The sequence below is a fragment of the Poecile atricapillus genome, chromosome 26 (genome assembly GCF_030490865.1).
Source record: "Poecile atricapillus isolate bPoeAtr1 chromosome 26, bPoeAtr1.hap1, whole genome shotgun sequence".
In the NCBI taxonomy this organism is placed as follows: Eukaryota; Metazoa; Chordata; class Aves; order Passeriformes; family Paridae; genus Poecile; species Poecile atricapillus.
The window spans coordinates 3585882-3610406 of NC_081274.1; the positions used below are offsets into that span (position 1 = coordinate 3585882).

The window sequence follows — 24525 nt, forward strand, 5'->3', positions numbered from 1 at the left end:
CAGCACCGGGACCCCCGTGTACCCCCTCATCTGGAACCGGCACCCCCCTGAACCCCGATTCCCGGGCATTCGGCTTTTCCCAGACCCGAGACCCGCCCTTTTCCTCGGCTTTTGGACCCCCGGATCTCCGAAATTTCCGTCTCCACCCCGTTTTCCACTCCCGCCGCTTCCCGAAACGGGGTCCCAGAGGGTCCCAGGGGTCTCGGGGGGTCTCAGCAGGGATCCAGTGGGGTCCGGATGAACTCCCTGGAATTCCCCTTTCCCCGCGTCCCCTCCCCCCACCGCGTTCCCTCGGTCACTTTCTCTTTCTCCCAAACTGCGTCCCCGGGATCCGCCTGCCTCTCCCCGCCCCAGCCCCCCTTTCCCGTCACCCAGGGACCCCCTGGACCCCCATTCCTGCCTTTCCCAGCTCCCACACCCCGCTCTCCTCAACCCCAGGGACCCCTGGACCCCCTTTCGTGGGCACAGGGACCCCCTGGATCCCCCATCGCGCCTCTCCCAGCCCCTTCCTTGAACCTTGGACCATTCCCGGCTCTCCCGGTTTCGCTTCCTGACCTTTGGACGCCCCCAGACCCCCAAATCTCTGCGTCCCCCCAGTTCTCCACCCCCTGCGCGTCCTGTGGGGGGTCCTGGGTGATCCCAGGGGGGATTCAGGGGAATTCCCAGGGTTTCCTCTGTCCCCTCCCCGCGCTCTCCCGGTCACTTTCGCGTCTCCCAAGCTGCGGCACCGGGATCTGCCCGGGGACCGGGGACTGCCCCCGGCACCGGGACCCCCCTGAGCCGCAATTCCTGGGCACCGGGAACCCCTGCACTTCCATTTCCGGGCGAACCCCCCTTCCTGGGCACAGAGACCCCCTTGAACGTTCATTTCGGGGCACCGGGATGCCCCTGTACCCCCTTCCCCAGCCCCGAAAACGCCTGCACCCCCTTATCTGGAACCTGGAACTCCCTGAACCCCCATTCTCGGACACGGAAACCTCCCTGAACCCCCATTTCTTCGGCACCGGGACCCCCCTGAACCTCCATTTTCAGGCACTGGGACCCCTTGAACCCCGGAACATGGGAAGGGACCCCCAGAACCCCATTTCCTGGGCACCGGGACCCCCTGAATCCCCATTCCTCTGCATCAGGACCCCCTAAGGCCCCCATTCCTGGGAAAGGGAACCCCCCTGCACCCCCTTTCCCAGCACCGGATCCCCACCACGCCATTATCTGGCACCGGGACCCCCTGAACCCCGATGACCAGGAAGGGACCCCCCCCCCCCCCCGAACCCCATTTCCTGTGCATCGGGACCCCCCTGCATCCCCTTATGCAGCACCGGGACTCCCTGAACCCCCATTCCGCTGCACCAGGACCCCCGTGCACCCCCGTACCCGGGACTGGAGCCCTCCCAAACCCTCCATCCTCGCACACTGGCACCCCCCTGTACCCCCATATCCAGCACGGGGATCCCCCTGCAGCCCCATCTCCAGTACCCCCCCACCCCCTTTCCCGCCCCTCCCCCTCTCGGAGACCCCAGCCCCCACTTTTCCTTGACCCCGGGACCCCCTGAACCTCCGTTCCTGGGCATGGGGACCCTCTGCATCCCCTTCTCCGGGACTTGAACCCCCTCCTGCACCCTCTTCCCGTGTTCTGGGACACCCCGCCCCCCGTTCCCGGGCACCCCGCCCTTCCCAGACCCCCGAGCCGCCCTTTTCCTTCACCTTTGCACCCCCAGATCCCCCAAATTTCCGTGTCACCTCAGTTCTCCGCATCCGGCGCTTTCTCAAGCGGGGTTCCAGGGGGTCCCAGGTGGTTCCCAGAGGGCTCCAGGGCGGCCGCAGCGGGGATCCAGAGGGATCCAGAGGGACCCAGGGGGATCCAGAGGAATTCTCTGGAATTCCCCCGTCCCCTCCCCCCAGCCCTGCCTCGGGCTCGTCCTCTTCCGCGTCCTAACCTGAGAACCCGGGATCTGCCCGGCGCCCGGTGACGTCACTGACACATCGGGCTGCCATTGGGGAACAGGAAATAGCGGCGCCAATGGCGGGGCAGGAGGCGGCTCTGTGGGCGGGGCCAGAGCTGTGGGCGGGAGGGACCAGAGCTGTGCCCGGGACCGCAGCGCAGCAGCGCGATGGGTCCAGCGCTGCCTCTGGGGCTCCTCTTGGGGCTGCAGGGGATCCTGGGGGACCCGGGCGGCCCGACAAGAGGTGAGTGGGACCCCTCCGAAACCGGAACCACTCTGAGCCGCAATTCCCGGACAGCGGGACCACCCTGAACTTCCATTTCCGGGTACCAGGAACCCCCTGAACTTCCATTCCCGGGCAGGTGAACCCCCCTGAGTCCCATTTTGGGTCCTGTGACCCCCCCTCAATCCCCTTTCCCAGCACCGGGACCCCCGTGTACCCCCTCATCTGGAACCGGCACCCCCCTGAACCCCAATTCCCGGGCACTGGGAACCCCCTGCACCCCCTAATCCTGGACTGGGACCCCCCCGCACCCCCGCCAGTGCTCTGGGACCCCCCTGCACCCTATTCCCGGGCATCGCGTTTTTCCCAGACCCCAGACCCGTCGTTTTCTTTGGCGTTTGGACTCTCCGTATCTCCGAAATTTCCGTCTCCACCCCATTTTCCACTCCCGCCGCTTCCCGAAACGGGGTCCCAGAGGGTCCCAGGGGTCTCGGGGGTCTCAGCAGGGATCCAGTGGGGTCCGGATGAACTCCCTGGAATTCCCCTTTCCCCCCGTCCCCTCCCCCCACCGCGTTCCCTCGGTCACTTTCTCTTTCCTTTCTCCCAAACTGCGTCCCCGGGATCCGCCCGCCTCTCCCCGCCCCAGCCCCCCTTTCCCGTCACCCAGGGACCCCCTGGACCCCCATTCCTGCCTTTCCCAGCTCCCAGACCCCGCTCTCCTCAACCCCAGGGACCCCTGGACCCCCTTTCGTGGGCACAGGGACCCCCTGGATCCCCCATCGCGCCTCTCCCAGCCCCTTCTTTGAACCTTGGACCATTCCCGGCTCTCCTGGTTCCGCTTCCTGACCCCCAAATCTCTGCGTCCCCCCAGTTCTCCACCCCCTGTTCGTCCTACTGAGGGGTTCCAGGGGGTCCGGGACGGTCCCTGGGGGGCCGTGGAGGGTCCCAGGGAGGATTCTGAGCCCTGAATTTTCAGTCTCAGGCACTGGGACCTCCCCTGCACTCCCTTATCCTGTACCAACCCCCCCCCCCGCACCCCCTTTCCCATCCATCCCGCCTTTCCCAGTCCCCAGCCCCCCCTTTTCCTTCACCTTGAGACACCCCCAGACCCCCATTCCTGTTTTTCTCAGCTCTCACCCCCCCATTCCTCTGCATCAAGGACCCCCGAGCCCCCCATTCCAGCCATCCCCACCTCGTGACCCCTTTCCTTGACACTGGGGACCCCTGGACCCCCTTTCCTGGGCACAGGGACCTGCTGGAACCCCCACCCCACCTCTCCCAGTCCCTGCACCCCCCCTTTCATAACCCTGGAACCCCCTGAGCCCCTGGACACCGGGACCCCCCTGCACGCCCTTTCCTGTCCACCCCACCTCTCCCACCCCTGGAGACATCTTTTCCTTGTCCCCAGGATCCCCAAATCCCTTCCCGGCTCTCCCAGTTCCCCTTTCATTGATCCATGACCCCCTCAGCCCCCCAAATCTCCGTGTCCCCCCAGTTCTCCATTCCCTGCATTACCTGTCTGTGGCGGTGTCAGAGCCCAGCCCGGGGGTCCCCCAGTTCATGGAATTGGGGTTGGTGGACGGGATCCCCTTCACGCGCTACGACAGCGAGCGGGGCCGGAAAGTGCCGCTGACGCGGTGGATGGAGGAGGGAGCTGAGCCGGGATATTGGGAGAGCCAGACCCAGATCTGTCAGGTGAACCAGCATGTGCGTGTGGAGGACCTGAAGACGCTGCGGCACCGGTACAACCAGAGCGGGGGTGAGTGGGGGGATCTGTGGGGATTTGTAGGATTGGGATGGGATCTGTAGGATTGGGATGGAGATCCATGGACTGGGATGGGATCTGTGGGGCTGAGATGGGATCTGTGGGGCTGGAATAGGATCCGTGGGGCTGGGACATGGATCCATGGGGGTGGGATGAGATCTGTGGGCTGGAATGGAGATCCATGACTTTAGGACATGGATCCATGGGGCTGGGATGGGATCTGTGGGTTTGAGACATGGATCTATGGGGCTGGAATGGGATCTGTAGGGCTGGAATGGGATCTGTGGGGTTGGGATGGGATCCCTGGGGCTGGGATGGGAATTGTGGGGCTGGGATGGAGATCCATGACTTTGGGACATGGATCCCTGGGGCTGGGATGGGATCTGTGGGGCTGGAATAGAAATCCATGACTTTGGGACATGGATCCATGGGGCTGGGATGGTATCTGTGGGGCTGAGATGGGTTCTGTGGGGCTGGGACACAATTCCATGTGTCTCTGTGGTTACAATCCCCCCCAGGTCTCCACACCATACAGTTGCTTTCCGGCTGTGACCTCCTGTCTGACGGGAGTGTCCGTGGATCCGAGCGGTTCGGCTACGATGGGCGGGATTTCATCTCCTTCGAGCTGGGATCCAAGAGCTTCGTGGCGGCCGACGACGCTGCTGAGATCACACGGAGGCGCTGGGAAGATGAGAACGTGGCTGAGGGGCGGGAGAATAGCCTGAAACATGTCTGCCCAGAATGGCTCCGGAAATACATTGGATACGGGATGAAAGAGCTGGAGCGCAAAGGTGGGTGGGAATTTGGGATTTGGGAATGGAGGACTTGTGAACGTGATAATTCCTGTGGGAATTCCATGGGCGGATATCACCACCATCCTGTTGTAGTGCATCTAAAAATCTTGGTACCTCCCAAGGGTAAAACTCACCTCTGGTTTGTGTAATGTTAGTTCCTACCTGAGAACCTTCTTTCCCTTCCCCCTTCTCATTGGCTGTGACCTCCCTGCATCCCCTAATCAGCCCTGCCCCCTGGTATAAGAGATAAGACCCAGAGCATTTCGCCCTCTCTCTCTTGCCCCGGATGGACTACAGACAATAAACCCGGGATTATTCCAGCAAGTTTGAGCCTCCTGTGTCTAGATACTTTGAGTCTGTGTTGTATCCACTCCAGGACCTCCTCCACCACCTGTGCCCAGAGACCAGGCTCTCACCACAGGGGGTGGGACAGAGGGGTCCCATCAGGGAGAAGGATTGCAACAGAGTGGCGCCCAACGTGGGGCGCCACCTGAAGAGATCCTTCCTTAGCCCCTCGAAGTAATCCAATCCTCTGTCGATGGAGGGGTTCAGGGAGATCCTTCATGACCAAGAAAAAGACCAAAAAGTGCTTCTCCATCCCATTCCAGTGGGAATGCCATGGGCAGATATCTCCAGCATCCCATTCCCATGGAATTCCATGGTCAGATCTCACCCCCATCCCATTCCCATTCCCACGGAATTCCATGGGCAGATCTCACCCAATCCCATTGCCATGGAATTCCATGGGCAGATATCACCACCATCCCATTCCCATGGAATTCCATGGGCGGATATCTCCAGCATCCCATTCCCATTCCCATGGAATTCCATGGGCAGATCTCACCCAGTCCCATTCCCACAGAATTCCATGGGCGGATATCTCCAGCATCCCATTCCCATTCCCATGGAATTCTATGGGCAGATCTCACTCAGTCCCATTCCCACAGAATTCCATGGTCAGATCTCACCCCTATCCCATTCCCATGGAATTCCGTGCATGAGTTCCACCATTATCCCATTCCAGTGGTCCCTGACGTCCATGTGTCCGGGAAAGAGGAACATGGGACACTGATCCTATCCTGCCACGTGTACGGATTCTATCCCAACACCATCGCAGTCAACTGGATGAAGGGGGGTGAAATCCGGGATCAGGAGACAGAGTGGGGCAGGATCGTTCCCAACAGCGACGGCACCTTCCACACCTGGGCCAGGATCGAGGCGCTGCCGGAGGAGTGGGAGCAGTACCGGTGCCAGGTGGACCATCCCGGAATGCTGGAACCCGGGATCTTCGCTTGGGGTGAGGCTGGGAATGTGGGAATTGAGGATTTGGAATTCTGGAATGGGGATTCCGCTTCCCCTCCTCACTATCCCGCGTTTCCCAGAGCCGACATCTGGCATGAATCTCGCTGTGGTGATCGCTGTGTCCGTCATCGCTGCCATCCTCGTCCTTGTCCTCATTGGATTCGGTGTCTGGAGGCTCCAATCCGGTAACACACGGGATGGGGGTCGGGAAGGGGCACGGATCCACCCAGCACCGTTCTGGGAATGCAGCACCCACACTGATCCCGCTGTTTTTCCACAGGGAAGAGGGACAGGAATGGATACAACCCACCAGCCGGTGAGTTCCAGTGGTGGATCCAGCTTTGGATCCCCTCTTTGTGCATCCCAGGGTGGATCCTGGGGTTAATCCCGGTGTGTGATCCATGCTGGAATCTCACGGATCTTCTCTTTCTGCAGGAAGGGACATGGAAATGAATGGCTGAACCACATTTATGGAGCAGGTTTGGGGTGGGATTACAGAGGAGAATCAGGGCAGGATGGACAGACTGGGATCAGGGAGGGATTCTGGATCAGAGCAGGGATCCAGAGCAGGATCAGATGGAATTGTTGAGTGGAATCGGTGCTGGATTCTGGAGCAGGATCAGGTGGGATGGATGGAGCAGGATTGGTGTGGAATGGATGGAGAGGGATCAGGGCTGCATTCCAGACAAGAATCAGGTGGCTGCATTCCAGACAAGAATCAGCTGGAGGAATGGAGCAGGATTGGGGCAGCAGGGATGGGGTGGGATCAGGTGGGATTCTGGATCAAGGCAGGATTCCAGTGTGGGATTAGTTGAGATGGATGGAGCAGGATCAGGTTGGGATTCCCAAGAGGGATTGGGGCAGGGTGGATGTGGCAGGATTGGGTGGGATGGATGGATGGATGGATGGATGGATGGATGGATGGATGGATGGATGGATGGATGGATGGATGGATGGATTGTCGTGGTTTTAAACTAGTAACAAAAAATTACTTATTTCTTGCTAGAGATATGGATTAAAATAAGAGCAAAACAGGCTTAAAACTTAAAAGGAATAAAGACAGTTTATTAACAAACTACTAGAATAAGAATACCAGAATAAACTTTCAGAAAACCCTTTTACTTCTCACTACTTAACTATTTCTTTGTACACATAAGATAGAGACAAAAAATTTTAGAATCTTGGTGGTCAAAAACAGTCTCAATTTCTAGAGTCTTTTCATCAGTCCCCATAGAGAAACAGAAGTCTCTTTCTGCCAATCTATGGAGTTTCTAGAGTCCACTCCTCCCATTGTACACTACTCCGAGGTGTGCATGGGTCAAATGAGTCCAGGGATGCTATTTTTAAGGATAGAAATATTCAAAGGTAGAAATCTTCTTCATTTGTTTCTGTGAGCCTTCCTGGAAAACAGCCATCTCCTTGGCTCCTTTAAGGCTTTAAAATTCTCACTTCACTCGTAAGTTCCAGCAACTCACAGTATCACAACTACTCTCTCTTTTCTCTAAAGTCCACACTTTGAATACTCTATTCCTCCCATACTCTAGTTATGAATTAAAGGAGTCTTCTAAACTATTACTGTCCATCTCTATAGCTGTAACAAAAAGATATTTCAGCTGTAAAGCATCTTCTTATTCCCTCCTTCTTATTTAAACTTAACTCTTTTCTTCACTGTTTTTAGTAGTTCTATGATGTCTTTTGCATGTTGATTGTCTCTCTTTCTTTGTCTTTTCTAAGAAAAGGAGTAATCTGTTTGTTTATCCAAGTAGTAAAAGAATTAAAAGCTTAGAAAACTGTAAAAGTTCATGGTGTCAGGTTTCAGTCCAGCTGCAGAAACTGAAAACCAAGCTCGGCTGACCAGCTCTGCTTCCCCCCCCCCTTCCCTGCGGCCTCGTTCTGGCCTGGGAGGGGGAGGGGAAAGCCAAGATAGAGCTTGTTACCTGGTCAGCAGTCGGAAATCAAAGAGAACGAGACAGCTCAGAATGTACTTCTTAAGGAGGCGTTTACAAGTTGAATTCACTTTTTACTGGTCAGAACGGCTGTCCATTCTTGGAAATGACTGATAATTGGTCTGGAGGAAAAACTCCCATCAGCCACCAGTAGCTTCAACTTCCCCTCTTTTTACTCTGTCTTAAAGGTGAAGCTACCCCATGACATGGATGGATGGATGGATGGATGGATGGATGGATGGATGGATGGATGGATGGATGACGGATGGATGGAGGATGGAGTGGAATCAGGGAGGGATTTCAGTATGGAATTGGGTGGGATGGATGGAGCAGGATTGGGGCAAGATCAGGTTGGGATTCCAGAGAGGGATTGGGACAGGGTGGATGTGGCAAGATCAGGTGGGATGGATGGAGCAGGATTGGTACAGAATGGATGAAGAAGGATCAAGGAGGGATTCCAGAGAGGGACTGGGGCAGAATGGATCAAGCAGGATCAGGTGGGATTCCGGAGAAGGATTGGGGCAGGAAGGATGTGGCAGGATCAGGTGGGATGGATGGAGCAGGATCAGGTGGTATGGATAGAGGAGGATTGAGGTGGGATCAGGTGGGATTCTGGAGCAGCTCCTGCTCCCCATCGGCTCCAGCCAGGTCCATCCTGTGGAATGGGGATAGGGAGGAGGGTGACACCATGACCCTCTCTCATCCCGGCAGGAATCACCGCCTCAGCGATCCATGGAGCTGGATCGGGCCCTTTCCCTCTTCCCGGGAAAGCCAAGAGCTGCCAGCAGAGCTCATCCCTCTGCTGCCACCCACCCCACAGCTCTTGCTAACGGATCGATTTCCTGTTTTCCAATGTTTTAGAGCCAAAACCCACAAATATTCCCAATGCTTTACTTCTGGTGTGAAATTATCCTGCTTGGGGCAAGAAATCCTGCTTGGAGCAAGAAATCCGGGTTCCTCCTCCAGTGTCCAGCAGTTCCTCTCTGGGAGCCTGGAGTGGGAGTGGGGACACTGGGGACAGGGATGGGGACACTGGCAGTAGGGATGGGAACAGCAGGAATGGGAATGGGGACCCCAGGAACTGGGGTGGGGACCCCAGGAGCAGGGTGAGGATACCAGGACCAGGGTGAGGACACCAGGACTGGGACGGGGACACCAGGAACAGGTTTGAGACACCAGGAGCAGGATGGGGACACCAGGAGTGGGATGGGGACACCAGGACTGAGATGGGGATACCAGGAGCAGGATGGGGACACCAGGACTGGGTTGGGGACATCAGGAGCAGGGTGGGGACTTGCCAGCCACACCCAGCTCCATTCCCCAGGATTCATTTCCTGCTTCATGTCCCATATCCAAGGTGTCCCCAGGAGGGTTTGGCCACATCAGGCTCCTGGAGGGGCAGTGGGATGGGGGGAGGGGTCAGACCAGGCCTCGCTGTCCCCAGGTGTCCTTGAGTGTCCCAAAATCGGTGCTTGGGATCACAGAGAGGTTCCCTGGCCATGACCATGGCCATGACACAAGCACAAGATGGCCATGAGATGAGAGTGACCATGAGTGACACAACCCTGAGATGACCATGACCATGGGATAACCATGACTGTGACCACAACTGTGACCATGACCAGGAGATGACCATGACCATGACACAACCACAACCCTGACCATGAGATGATTTGGACCAAGAGATGACCATGGCTTGGCCATGAGACAGCCGTGGCCTTGAGGTGACGCTGATGTGATTGTGGCCATGAGATGACCATGAGGTGACAATGGCATGATCATGAGATGACCATTACAGTGAGATGACCATGAGCATAAGATGATGGTGATCAGGAAATGACTGTGACCATGAGACAACCACAAGATGATCGTGACATCGTGACAGATGACCACGAGATAACCATGACACCACCATGGTCATGAAATGATGGAAGGCCTTGAGATGACCATGACTGTGACCATGACATGATCTTGACCAAGAGGTGCCACACCACACCATAGCTGTGTGGTGATCAAGACCATGAGATGATCATGACACAACCATGGCTGTGAGATGATTGTGACCATGAGATGACTGTGAGATGACCATGAGGTGACCATGACCATAAGATGATGGTGATGACCATAACCGTGGGAAATAATAAAACCCTTACAGAATAAGGACCTTTTCCACCTTTGTTAAATCCCAGTCACTTCCGTTCACTTTTGTTCACCAAAAAGCACTCTGGGAAGGGTTCAGCTGCAGGTCAGATGGTCCGAGAGTGGGCTGGTGGTCATCTCATGGGTGAGGCAGTGATTGGCTGGGGAGATGCGTGGCCACCACATGATCAGAGAGCTGACTGGGTAAAGGAATGCATCAACAGCGACACTACAGTGGCAGACAGCCAATGCATGCTTGGTTCGGTTTAGTTAAGTTTGGTTAAGTTTGGGTCAGGCTTGGTTAGGTTTGGGTTAGGTTTTGTTAAGTTTGGGTTAGGTTTGGTTAAGTTTGGGTTAGGTTTGGTTAAGTTTGGGTTAGGTTTGGTTAAGTCTGGGTTAGGTTTTGTTAAGTTTGGGTTATGTTTCAAGTATAAAAAGGCTCAGTTGGTTACAATAAAGGATCTTTGAAGCAAGCAAGGAAGTCCTTGTGTCTTTGTTCCCCATTGCTATTCATGACCATGAGATGGCTGTGACTGTGACCATGAGATGAGTCAGCTATGATCCTGGCATAACCATGATATGATTGTGGCCATGAGTTGACCATGAGACAATCATGAGGTGACCATGACACAACCATTACCATGGCATAACCATGATATGATTGTGGCCATGAGTTGACCATGAGATGATCGTGAGGTGACCATGACCATGTGATGACCATGACTGTGACCATGCCCATGAGATATCATGACCATGAGAGGACTGTGACAGTCAGATGACCACAACACAGCCATGAGCATGAGATCGTGACCATGAGAGGAGCATGAGCATGAACATGGGATGATTGTGATCAGGAGACGACAATGAACATGAGATGATGGTGCTCAGGAAATGACCATGACCATGACATGACTATGACTGTGGCCGTGACATGACTATGGCCATAAGATGACCACGAGATGACTGTGAGCATTTCATGACCATGAGCATTTCATGACCATGACACAGCCATGAGGTGATCAAGTTAATGAGATGACTGTGAGGTGACCATGACTTAACCATGGGCATGGGGTCATAAAGACCATGAGATGAGCAAGAGATGACCATGGTCGTGATACAATGACCATGAGATGACCATAATGAGGCAACTATGAACATGAGATGATTGTGACCAAGAGATGACCATGAGATGACCACATCACAACCATGGCCATGAGACCATTGTGACCATGTGGTGATTTTGAGATGACTATGGGGTGACCATGACCGTGAGATAACCACAACATGATCATGACAGGATCAAGACCATGACAGGATAGTGACCATAAGATGGCCACAAGATGATCATGAGATGACCATGACACAACCATGACCTTGAGATGACTATGACCATATGATGACCATGACCATGATATGAACTTGACAGAACCATGACCATTACAATGAGATGACCATGACCATGAGATGATGGTGATCAGGAAATGACCATGACCATGAAATGGCCATGAGATGACTGACCATGAGATGACCATGATCATGAGATGACCAGGACCATGGAATGACCATTACAACAATATAACCAGGACTATGAGGTGACCATGAGCATGAGATAATTGTGAGCAAGAGATGACCTTGAGATGGCCATGGCCATGTGTGACCATGATCATGAGGTGACTGTGAGATGACCCTTACAGTGAGATGACCGTGACACGAGAAGACCAAAATAGAATCATGGCCATGACATGGCTATGACATGACCATGACATGACCATGGATGTGAGATGATCGTAACCATCAGGTGACTGTGAGTTGACCATGAGAGGACAGTGATCAGGAAATGACTGTGACCATGAGATGACCTTGACCATGACAAAACCACAACCATGAAATGACCATGTTATGATTGGCCATGAGTTGACTGTGAGATGACCATGACGTGATTGTGACCATGAGATGACCATGAGTATGAGATGACCATGAGTATGAGATGACCATGAGCATGAGATGGCCATGAGCATGCAATGACCCTGACTGTGACCATGACACAGCCATGGTCATGGACCATCATGATGAGATGACCATGCATGTGAGATTACTTTGAGCATGTGATGGCTGTGACCAAGAGATGACCATGAGATGACCATGAGATGACCATGCTCATGAGATCATTGTGAACATGAGATGGTCATGAGGTTACCATGATGTGATTGTGACCATGAGATGACCATGACAATGAGATGACTGAGAGGATGAGATGATGACTATCAGGAAATGACCATGCAATGGGCGTGAGGTCATAAGATAACCATGACCATGACCCAAACACCACTGAGAGATGACCATGATAAGATTGTGGCAAATGAGTTGATCATGAGATGATCATAAAATGACCATAACCATGCAATGACCATGACTGTGGTCATGACACAACCATGGCCATGGAATGACCATGATCATGGGATGACCATTACAATGAGATGACCATGACTGTGAGGTGACCATGAACATGAGATGATTGTGACCAAGAGATGACCATGAGATGATCACAACACACCATGGCCATGTGTGACCATGATTGTGAGGTGACTGGGACATGACCATTACAGTGAGACGACTGTGACCATGAGATGATCAAGACCATGAGATGATCGTGAGATTATCATGACCATGACACACCCATGATCATAAGATGACTATTACAGTGAGATGACCATGAATGTGACCATGACACGACCATGACCATGGGGTGATCATGAGCATGTGATGACTGTAACCAAGACATGACCACAATGCAACCATGGCCATGTGGTGATCAAGGCCATGAGATGACCATGACTGTGACCATAATACAACCACAACCATGAAAGGATAGAGATCATGACATGATTCTGACTATGAGCTGACCAAGAGATAACCATGCCCATGACACAACCACAGCTGTGAGGTGACCATGACGTGATTGTGGCCACGAGCTGACCATGAGATGACCATGAGGTAACAATGACATGACCATGACCAGGAGATGACCATGACATGACCGTGAGCATGTGGTGATTGTGACCAAGAGATGACCACAGCACACCATGCCCATGTGGTAATCAAGACCATGAGATGGTCATTACAATGAGATGACCACGACCATGGAATAACCATGACTATGGCACAACTATGGCTGTAAGATGACCATGATGTGACTGTGGCCATGAGATGACCATGAGATACCCATGAAATGACCATGAGATGACCATGACCATGCAATGACCATGACACAACCATGACCATGAGATGATTTGGATTAAGAGATGACCATGAGGTGACCACAATATGACCATGGCTATGAAATGCTTGTGACCATGGGGTGACAACGACCATGAGATGATTGTGATCAGGAAATGACCATGACTGTGATGATGACACAACTACAACTGCGAGATGACCACGAACATGAAATATTGAGACCAAGAGATGACCATGACCATGAGAGGACTGTGACCATGAGATGACCATGTGTCCTAGTTTAGGGTACATTTGGGAGAGAACCTCTAAATGGGGTTCCCCCAGGAAAGCAAAATTCAAACGACCCCTCTCCCCTACTGGTTCGGGAAAAAAAAATTCTTTGGAGAGAAGTGGAAAAAACTGTTTATTTAACAGAAATTTAATAATATTGAACAATAAAACCTCTCACTGTTTGATGAAATGGTGAATCTAGGAAGAAAAGTCCTTTTCATGTGGTTTAACTTGGCTTGCTCAGGTTCTTATCAGTCCCTCCGGCACTGGATAGTGCCAAGGCATAGGCCCCGGTGGGACACAGGCGTGAGCTCCTGGGGTTTGTCTGGGTGTCTTTCAGTCCAGAGCAGGTTTGCACAGATCCAAGAAAAAAGGAAGATAAGTCCAGGGAGCTCCTCTGCCTCAGCTAGCTAAAACTAACTAAAAGCCAGAGAGAAGCTCTGTCCCGCTGTCTGTCCGTACTGCAGACACCACAGTCCAGGAGCAGGATATGGGGGAGTGATGTCTTCTTTTAACACAAACTGCGCGCTTCTTCTGCCCCCCTTCACTCTCAGAGCCAGTCTTAAAGGTGCAGAACTTAATATGTAACATAAACCAGGCGACTGGGAATACAAGTATCATAAAGTCGCCCAGGACAAGGTGGAAAGTGACATTGATGGCTTCTTTGGTACGGTTTGTAAGTGGGGAAGGCTCCTCTTCATTCATCCTCTCCAGACCACACTGCCTTTGGAATATGGCCAACTGGACAAGTATTTCCCAGCTCTGGCATTTCTATTTGAGGCACGAACAGCAATGGCATTTGCAGGAAAAACCAAAGGAGGAGCGGTGCAACGCAAACATCCTGTGCAGATGCAGGCTGTGCAGATGTGACTCGAGAACATTTGGGTTCCTGCCACTTGGATTTGTATCCCTAAGAGAAATCTCTTTGGCTGGAGGAGAGTCTGGCTGAAGAGAGAAAGCAGAAAGAGCAGTGAGGGTGCTGTGCAAGGTCTCCTGTGGTGCAGAGCTGTCAGCGACTGTGAGGTGAGAGCGGGCCCGGCCTTGGCCAGGCTGGAGCCCCAGCAGAGCCCTGGCAGAGCCCGGAGAAGCCTGAGCCTCGGCAGAGGCAGGCTGGAAGGAGGCCCTTGGAGCTGCAAGAGGCAGCAGCCTGGCCCTGGCTGCCTCTTGCTGGCACCAGGCAAATCCTCCGCTCTCAGAGCCAAGCTGGCAGCTGGCTGCTCCTGAGGGGAAGCGGCGCCGTGCTGGGCACAGCACACACTGGTGCCATGGGCTGTCTGGAGTCTGCACAGGAGGAGAGAAAGGCAAAGAGCAGCCCAGGGCTGGTGCCCTGCCTGACCATTCCTGCTCTTCTGCCACCTGCCCTGGAACTCCTGGCAATGGTCAGCAGTGTGTGCAGCACTCTGGGCACAGGGGGAGGGAGCCGGGCTGCTCCACAGGCTCCAGCACAGGGCAGTGTCCTTCAGGCACGGCATTTCTGCCAGGGGAACCCAGGCCAGCGTGAGGCAGTGACAGCAAGTCAGGGCACATCTGCACGAGCCAGTGCCTCACACAGCTCTGGGACCAAGCGCCTGCAATCCTGGAGCTCTGCACTCAGCCAGAGCAAAGGTGTGAAATGCAGAGGGTTTTGCAGAAATATTCAGGGGCACCAGGCCAGCCTGCTTTGTGCTCTCTGGGACACAGCAAGCACTGTGCAATGCAGCTCAGAGCTGCTGGCAGAGAGGGACTATGGGCATGTGCCTGAGGCTTGTTCTTGAGTAGTGATTTGGGAGGGAGCAGAAGGGTCTCAGTAGGCAATTTGTGTTTGCTTCATTAATTGCTAAATGAAAGACACAATGTGGCCTCACGCAGCAAGAGCACTTGCAGAACTTATTGACTAGAAGTTTGTGTCAAATTCCAGAAAAGGAAGGAGAGGTGTTGATCTGTAACAAATAGGGCTGGTGAGTTCCATTAGCTTTAACAGTTTTCTGGGATTGAAAGTCAACAAATCTGCTCTCCCAAAGGAATTCCCACTATTGGTCTGCGTCTCGATGGATGTTCCTGCCCCGGTGTTCATCCAGGTGCCCACAGGGAGCCGTGAAGATGTGGAGCCTCCCAGCCAGGTGTCTTCCCAACACCGATCACCAGGACCACGGATCACCAGGGCTCTGCCCAACGGGGGTCACTGGGGATCATCCAACGCCGATCCTCCCATGGGGGATGGAGCTGGAGCAGCGCACGAAGCTCTTCCCGCACTCGGGGCACTCGCAGGGCTTCCCTTACTGGTGCCTCTGTTGGTGTTGGGTCAAGTTAGATCTCTGTGAGAAGCTCTTCCCACACTCAGGACACTCGTAGGGCCTCTCCCCACTGTGGATGCGCTGGTGCCTGACAAAAGTGGAGTTGCGGTTGAAGCTCTTCCCGCAGTCGGGGCAGCGGAAGGGCCTCTCCTCTGTGTGAATCCGCTCATGTCTGATGAGAGTGGAGCTGCGCTGAAACCTCTTCCCACACTCGGGACACTCGTAGGGCCTCTCCCCAGTGTGGATGCGCTGGTGTGCTCTCAGGGTGGAGCTCCGCCCAAAGCTCTTCCCACATTCCAAGCAGGTGTAGGGCCGTTCCCCTGTGTGGATCATCTGGTGATTCCTCAGTTTGGAGCGTTCGCTGAAGCTCTTCCCACATTCCCCACACTCGTAGGGCTTTTCCCCAGTGTGGGTCACCTGGTGCTGGATCAGGTGGGAGCTCTTTCTGAAGCCCTTCCCACATTCCAAGCACTTGTGGGGCTTCTCCCCCAGCTCTGAGCTCCGGTTGGATCTCTGGCCGTGTTCCTGGCACTGGGGGGATCTTTCCTCCTCGCAGCTCCCTGGGCTGGGTTTGCAGCCCCTCCTTGTGCGGCATCTCCAGGGCTTTTCTACCTCCTCCTCCTCCATCTGGACACAGTTTGGAAAGGAAAATTCCTGGTTAGGAGGAAAAAAAGAGAGGAGAGCGCCTTGGGCTGAGGGTTCCTCCTTGCCCAAGTTCATCTCAGAAATTCATTGGGCATCTTGTGTCTGTAACAAAGCAAAGGACCAAGATTCAGCCCAAACATCAAAACAATGATGAAAAACTACCCAAACACCAAATTCAGGCAAAACCCCTCCAGAATACAAAGATTCAGCCCCTGCAAAAAAAACAAACCACCAACATTTAGCCCAATAAAGGTCAGAAACACCAAGATTCAGCCCCATCAAAATCGTGGAGCCCCCTCCCCAGTCTCCTGCATGGCAACACTCCTGGGGCTGCACATACAGGGAGGGTGGAACCTTCTCCTGCTTCCTCTTCCTGCTCCTCCTCCTGTGGCCCTACCGTTCCTCACACTCCTCTTCCTCCTACTATTTCTCTTGTTTCACAATCCAACCTTCTCCTCCCACGTGCAGCCTTTGACCATTTTGTTCTTCAACTCTGCTTCTCCTTCCCTTCTCCTCCTGCCCCCAGGCCCAGCACCCACTGCTGGCTCCCTCTTCCCTCCCAGTCCCAGAGCATCTGTCATGGGGTTACTTTACCTTTAAGAAAGTTAAAGTTGCTGGGGACTGCCGGGAGTCTTTTCTCCTGACCAATTATCGGTCATTGCTGAGAATTGACAGCAGTTTTAGCCATTGAAAAGTAGAATCAACTTGTGAACCCCACCTTAAAGTGTACAACCAGAACTCTGTGGTTCTCTTTGTTTTTCTGGCTGTGAAAGGTAGCAGAGCTTTGGCCTCTCGCTCTCTGCGTGGCCACGTGGCCGGGCGGGGGCCGGGCTGGGCCTGCCGTTCTCCCGGCTGGGAGATGGGGCCTGCGGGAGCTTGCTCCGAGCCAAGCTGGGCCAGGCCGGTTCCTGGCTTGGCTGCAGGTTTTGCCGTGATGGAATTTACCAGAAAACTGCTGAGTGAAGAAGGAGAGGAGCTCTGGGCCTGCAGCAAGCAGAGACACCGACTGCACTCTCTACAGCAGCTATGAGGAATTTTCTATTGCAGACGGCTCCAGCTCCTGTTCAACAGAGATCACCGAACCATCTACAGAAGCTTGGGCAAGATTTTAACTCTTTCTTATCCAGATGAGACTTGCAGATTGGTCTTTTTGTCCAGAGAGAGAAAGGGAGAGTGATTATCATGAAGAGAGACTTTATAAACTGTTAGTGGCAAGAAGGAAAAGGGGCGTCAGGAAAGGTGGAGAATTAAGAAGATGCTTTGGTTGAGCTGAGGTGTCTTTCTGTTGGAACTATGGGGATGGACAGTGGGGTCCTGAGGGGAACTCCTTTAATTCATGATGGAGTATGGGGAGGAATGGAGTGTTCAAAGTGTAAATTTGGGTAAAGAGTGGAGTAATTGTGGTATAGTGAAGTGCTGAGAGATTTGAGGCCTTGCGAGACAATGAGAAAACTGTTTTCTGGTGAGGCTCACAGAAACAGATGAAGAATACTTTTTGCCTTTGACTAACTTATCCTTAAAAATACTATCCCTAAACATCATGACCCATAACACATTTCAGAGTGATGTGGAATGGGAGGAGTGGGCTTTGATAACAGCAGCTCTGGGCAGCTGATATCAAGGAAACCGAAAACTATAACAAAAATAGCTTTCTTGTGAGAAACTCCATAAATTAACAGAAAGGAACTTCTGTTTCTTTACAGAAACTGATGGAAAGACTGTAGAAAAAATTGAGATTATTTAAACCATCAAAATTATAAAGTTCTTATCTCTGTTGTCATGTGAAGAAAAAAATGGTAGGCAGTGAGAAATGAAAAGGTTTTTCTAAAAGTTTATTCTGGTGTTCTTATTCTTGTAGTTTGTCAATAAACTTTCTTTATTCCTTTTAAGTTTTATGTCTGGTTTGCTCTTGTTTTAATCCATATCTCACAGCAAGAAATAAATAATTCATTTTTTCCCCTTTTTGTTAATTACTGGTTCAAAACCATGACAAAAAGGAAATAGCAAAGCAGCTCATGTACTTGTTCAAACGTGGAAAGGATGGGAAGGGGACACAGTTTTATGGTTCCCTCACAGACCGTGGGTTTAACAAATGCTGTTTCTCCTCTCATGTGCTACAGCAACTCTCATCTTTTTACCATGCACCACACCTTGCTGAGTGCAGCTCATTCAGCAGCTGAGCAAGGGGATGCAGGTGGCAGCCAGGCCTCCTGAGCCACAAACGGCTACAAAAGGACAGAGAATGAGGGCACTGAGAGCAATCCCAAAACCAAAGAACACCCAGGAAGAAAAAACACAGGCAATGAGTGAATCTGCTTGGAGATGGGGCCAGGGACTTGTACATAAGGCAACAATGGGAGAAATTACCAGTTTCAGAAAATGTTACTAATTGACAAGGACTGCTGCTCAGACCAAGTCCCAACACATTCCTGAACTTCCAGAAGAACAAACACTTCACAGAGCCATGAATTCTCCAGAAGCCCATCCGGCCGCGACCGTCTCCGCCGCTCACAATGTCCCTCTGAGAGAGGTAAGGTGCTTTTCACTCTGCTCTGGTGCCTGCCGAGAAGACGCAGCCAAAGCTTCGCACGGTTGGGCTGGAGGAATTCCTGGTATTGCCCAGGCGCCGTCTGTCAGACAAGTGTGAAAGCGTTGCAGGTTGGGCAGCAGTGGTGTGTGGTGCATTGTAACTGTAACATGGAGAAGCTTAAAGGGATTTGAGGTGGCAATGCCCCCATACCACGTACTTCTCCTTTGGGGTGCTTATTAGCACATTGGAAACAGGGAAACTTTGGGCAAGATTTACGTAAAGTTGATTGATTATTGTAATACATGGTGGCCAGGATATGACCTGGACAGTGGGGAAAAGTGGCCGAGAAATGGATCTTTGCAGTACAACACCATTTTACAGTTGATGTTGTTCTGTAAGCCAGAGGGAAAGTGGGATGAAGTTCCGTACGTTGATTTGTTTTTCTATTTGCGAGACAAGCCAGAATGGCAGGCTGAGTGTGGATTGATGGCAGTTAAGGCACATGTGAGTGATAAATGTGAGCTTTGTGTAAAAGGAAAAAGTTCTTTAGAGCACCTGGCATTAAAAGAAAGTTTGTGTCAGGGGAAAGAGAGGGATGTTGATTTACAAGTGGTTTCAGCAGAACCAAAAGAACCCGATTTTGTTTTGTCTGCCTCCGCTTCACCCAATCCTATTTCACCTAACCCTATCTCGCCTAATCCCACTTCACCTTTTCCTCTTTATCCTCCTCTACCGCCTTCACCTGATCCTTCTTCTCCGGGAGATGATCAAAATCTAACTGTGATACAAGGAAATGTGAAAAATGCTGGGGAGGAAGATAGCAGTAGCGGGGGTGATGATAATAAATCAGCGACACCGGTATCCCATCGGACTCGGTCACAGCTTGCTCCGGTTCTGGGTAGAATGGGAAAAGATTTGGGCAGACAAAGGCAGACTGTGATTGCCCCCTTGAGACAAGGAGTAGGAGTAGAAGGGCTGGTGTTTGTGGAAGTTCCTTTTTCACCCACAGACTTGATAATTTGGAAACAATCAGCTGGAACTTAGAGAGAAAATCCTGATAAAGTAGCAGGGGTGGTAAAAATGATTATGAAAACTCAGATCCAGATTGGGATGATATACAAGTAATATTGGAGAATTTAATGGACTCTACTGAGAAAGAGATGGTGCTTAGAGCAGCCAAGGAAAAGGTGAGGGAAGATCTCAGAACTGGGGTGGTGATGGCGACTTTAGATGAGAACTTTCCAACCGAGGATCCAGGGTGGGATCCCAATGCCTTTGGGGACATGTGGAGGCTGAAGAGGTATCAAGAGTGGCTCCAGACAGGGGTTTGGAATGCTGTACCTAAGGTTATGAATTGGTCTAAATTATATGAGATAAGACAGGAAAAGAAAGAATCCCCTGCTGCATTTTTGGAAAGGCTTAAAGAGGCAGCAAGAAAGTATACAGATCTTCAACCAGAAACAGAACAAGCAAATGTTCAGCTTGCGTTCATTTTTCTTGGGCAGTCGCAGGATGATATTAGGAGAAAATTGCAGAAGTCAGAAGGAGAAGATTCAAGGAATTTGAATCAATTACTTGAAGTGGCTTGGAAAGTATACAATAACAGGGAAAAGGAAGCTAGTAAAAAGCAGCAGCAAAATCTTTTGGCAGTGATCCAAGGAAGAGAGAATCCAGGTTTCAGAGGACGAGGCAGAGGTGGTCATGGCCTGGGGAGGGGCGGACTTGGCATAGAACGAGGGGGATGGGTTTTGCCAAGATTGGGGTTAAATCAATGTGATTATTGTAGACAAGAGGGGCACTGGAAAAATGAATGCCCAAATTGGTTTAACCAGGGCAAGCAGTTCAATCAGAATCAAGATGCTTCCAAATTAATGGTGCTGGGGGAGTACAGCAGCTGACTAGAATCAGAACAAAAACCAATACAAGAACCTTTAGTAACTATACAATTGGGAGATAAAGAAGTAAAATTTCTGGTGGATACGGGGGCTACATATTCTGTGCTAAATTATCTAAAAGGGCAAACTGGAGACAAAACAGCAACAACTGTTGGAGCCACAGGGAAGGAAGAGAATCGACCATTCCTGCAACCCCTGGATTTGTGTTTTGGAAACAAAGTGTTAACACATTAATTTTTAGATATGCCTAAGTGTCCAATTCCACTTTGAGGATGAGATTTATTAGCAAAATTTGATGCAGTGATACCTTTTAAAAACAGGGAGCTTTTAATGAAAATACCTGAATCAAAGACAGGACAAATCTTAATGATAAAAGAAAAACCAGTCCCTACTATCCCTCGGGAAGTAGAGGATGCAGCAATTCCCTCTGTATGGGAAACAGACATACCAGGAAAATCTAAGCTGGCACAACCAGTACATGTAGAATGAAAAGAAGGAGCAAAAGCTGTCCAGGTTAAACAGTATCCCATAAAGCCAGAAGCACAGCAAGGAATAGTAAAGATTATTGAATAGTTTTTGAAGTACCAAATTTTAGAAGAATGTGAATCAGAATTGAATACACCAATATTTCCAGTGAAGAAATCAAATGGTGAGTACAGACTAGTACAGGATTTAAGAGCAATAAATGGAATAACTAAAGATATTTACTCAGTGATAGCTAATCCTTACACATTGTTGACATCTGTGAAAGGGAAATAGAAATGGTTTACTGTAAGTGATTTAAAAGATGCCTTTTTCTGCATAGCCCTTGACAAAGAAAGTAGGAAACTGTTTGCCTTTGACTGGGAAAATCCAGACAATGGAAGGAAAACCCAGCTCACCTGGACACGACTCCCACAAGGATACAAGAACAGTCCAACCCTATTTGGATCCCAGCTGGTGAAGGAGCTGGAGATCTGGAACGAGAATGGGCAAGTACCATGAGAACAATACCTGCTGTTACAGTATGTTGATGATATACTGACAGCTACAGAAGAGAAAATAACCTGCATAAAGGTAACAATTGAAATTTTAAATCAGCTGGGAATGGGAGGATATAAGGTGTCTAAAGAAAAGGCACAAACTGCCTGGCAGACTGTGATTTACCTGGGATGTGAAATCTCACAAGGGCAATGTAAGCTGGGTACTAATCGTATTCAAGCTATTTGTGCTATTCCAGAACCCCAGAACCTGCGTGAGCTGTGAGTTTTCCTTGGGATGACTTCCCCCCGGGAGATGAAGTGTACATTAGAAGCTGGAAGGAAGAACCATTAAAAGAAAGGTGGAATGGACCCTATCAGGTACTGTTAACTACCTTGACAGCAGTCAAAGGAGCTGGACTGGATCCCTGCATACATTACACCAGAGTGAAGAAGGTTTCCCCTGCACTGTGGACTGCACAAACTGTAGGGCCAACAAAGCTGCAGATAAAGCGGGTTTGATTGTTTCAAATGTCTAGGTTGCTAGTGACTGTAATGGGGATTATTTTATGGCCTTTAGGGCCATCAGCTGGAATCAATGTTACCTTGGGATGTGAAATACAAAAGGATCAGCTGACAACTCTTTGTTTTAGAATGAAGAGGGATGTGGGGGTGCAGCCAGAAACACAAGTGCTAAAAGTCTCTAATACTATTCAGGCAGAAAATGGGATGATTGCATTAATTAAAGATTTGGCCAACGTGCAAAACACCAGCAAAATAACTGCCTGTCTGCCAATACCAAAAGCAGCAGGAGACCCAATAAATTGGGGAATTATAACATCAAAATTTCCTGAAATACAAAAGAATAAAAATGAAAATGTGAGCTGTGTATTGCAAATAGATTACGAGTACCCAAATAAGACAGTGTTTGAAAATGCTGTGAAGCCAAAGTATTCATCTACATGGGATTGTCATGAAAATGGAGGAAAGTATGAACCAAAACTAGGCTGGGATGGGAGATCAGGGAATTATGGATGGTGTTATGAAAAGATAGCCAAGGTCATTGAAGACAAGATTCCAGTATCGAAGTGGAAGTGTGAAGGACAGGAAGGAAAAGATCGGGCTGAAGCTTGGGACAGTGCATGGTCAATGAGTGTGCTTCAGAAATTCCAATCTATGGCAGATAGCCCTTGGTGCATTAAGTGGGAAGGCTCTGAAAATGAAACAGATCCAGGGGTATGGAACACTGCAACCAGTAGTGGAATGGAGGCAGACAAAGTGAATTGGTGGGTATGGAACAAAACTTAGGACTGTACTTCTGATGATGAAGAAATAAAACAAATGCCACTGCTAGTGGTAGCTCTGCAAATTGGATGTGTCTGCAGAGGAATCAAACATAAACAAGGTGAAATAAATGACAAGACAGGACAAGTGATCCAAAAGGTAATATGTAGCACAAGTACAATTCAGAGTCCAGGCCAATTTGGATGGGCAGCAAGCGATGGCACCTGGACAACACATCTGCCTGTAGGTGAAAAAGTAAAAGAGATTACTTTAGGCCTCCCCACCTTATGCCCAATTTGGAAAAGGTCCCCATTCAAGGGAGAGCATGAACTTCTGCAAATAATGACGAGACAAGAAGTTCAGGAAAACAAAATTGAAGATAAAGAAAGATGGCAGCAACCCTCCAGTAGTGTAAAATTTGAGTGGGCTCTGGAATCCTTGTTTGGTCCAATAGCAAATTATAACAATAGAAAGATGTTGTACAAACTTACAGGTCAGGTAGAAAGAGATTGGCAAGAGTTACCAAAGAGGAATTTAGAGAGCTAAATGTACAATGACAAGCCACAACTAAAATGACCCTGCAAAACAGATTGGCTTTAGATATGTTATTGTTGAAAGAACACGGAGTATGCAGGTACCTAAAAGGACAAATTGATCACTGCTGCATCCACATCCCAAATGGAACTGCAGACGTAGAACATGACATTAATCAATTAAAACAAACAGAACATGAAGCACAGAAAGAGCAGGAAGATCTCACCACAAGTTGGGTAGATAAAAGTTTTGAGGCGTAAGGATGGAATGTGAGCTCTTGGATCAAATCTATTTTTGAGAGACTGATAATCCTACTAATTGTGTTCTTAGCAATCTGGTTAATCTGTGCAGTTCTGAAAGGAGAGATAGAGAAAAGAGTATCCTGGAACCAGAAGATAATAAAGGCGCTGACACGGGACAGAGATCCACATCCGCATTTGTCATCTCCAAGTCCTCCAGAGTGTAACAACGCTTACGACAACTGTGGATTCGAAGATGAACATCAAGTATAAACTCAGAAAAAGGACTGTATATAGTGAAAGCATTACACTTATTATAGTAAAGTGAAATACTTTCAAAGAGATGAAATATGTTACTATGGGGTTAAATGTTTCTGAAAATGTTTCTTAAAATCTTGTAGAGGTAGGCCACAAGAATGCTTGGTATTAGGGATGGACTAGCAAGCTGAAATGTTTACGGTAATGGGAACTGGTACTTGGGGTCTCCAAGATACCCACCCAGAGATAAGATTCGGACATGTTAGTGCAAGGATGAGCTAACTCTCAT

At 50.6% G+C, this 24525-nt stretch overlaps 1 protein-coding gene and 2 pseudogenes across 1 annotated transcript; 2 read left to right on the forward strand and 1 right to left on the reverse strand.

The window, feature by feature from the left end:
- Positions 1-24525, forward strand: part of LOC131588505 (zinc finger protein 208-like) — a 911601-nt pseudogene that overhangs the window by 723659 nt on the left and 163417 nt on the right.
- On the forward strand, positions 1821-8937 carry LOC131588555 (class I histocompatibility antigen, F10 alpha chain-like). The gene is made up of 9 exons (XM_058857494.1): positions 1821-1827; positions 2103-2187; positions 3662-3925; positions 4450-4722; positions 5750-6022; positions 6108-6212; positions 6308-6343; positions 6463-6506; positions 8685-8937. Exons 2-8 carry the CDS (start codon positions 2112-2114, stop codon positions 6486-6488), a joined length of 1053 nt encoding a protein of 350 aa, XP_058713477.1. The 5' UTR covers positions 1821-1827; positions 2103-2111; the 3' UTR covers positions 6489-6506; positions 8685-8937.
- Positions 15622-16533, reverse strand: LOC131588603 (zinc finger protein 70-like; annotated as a pseudogene).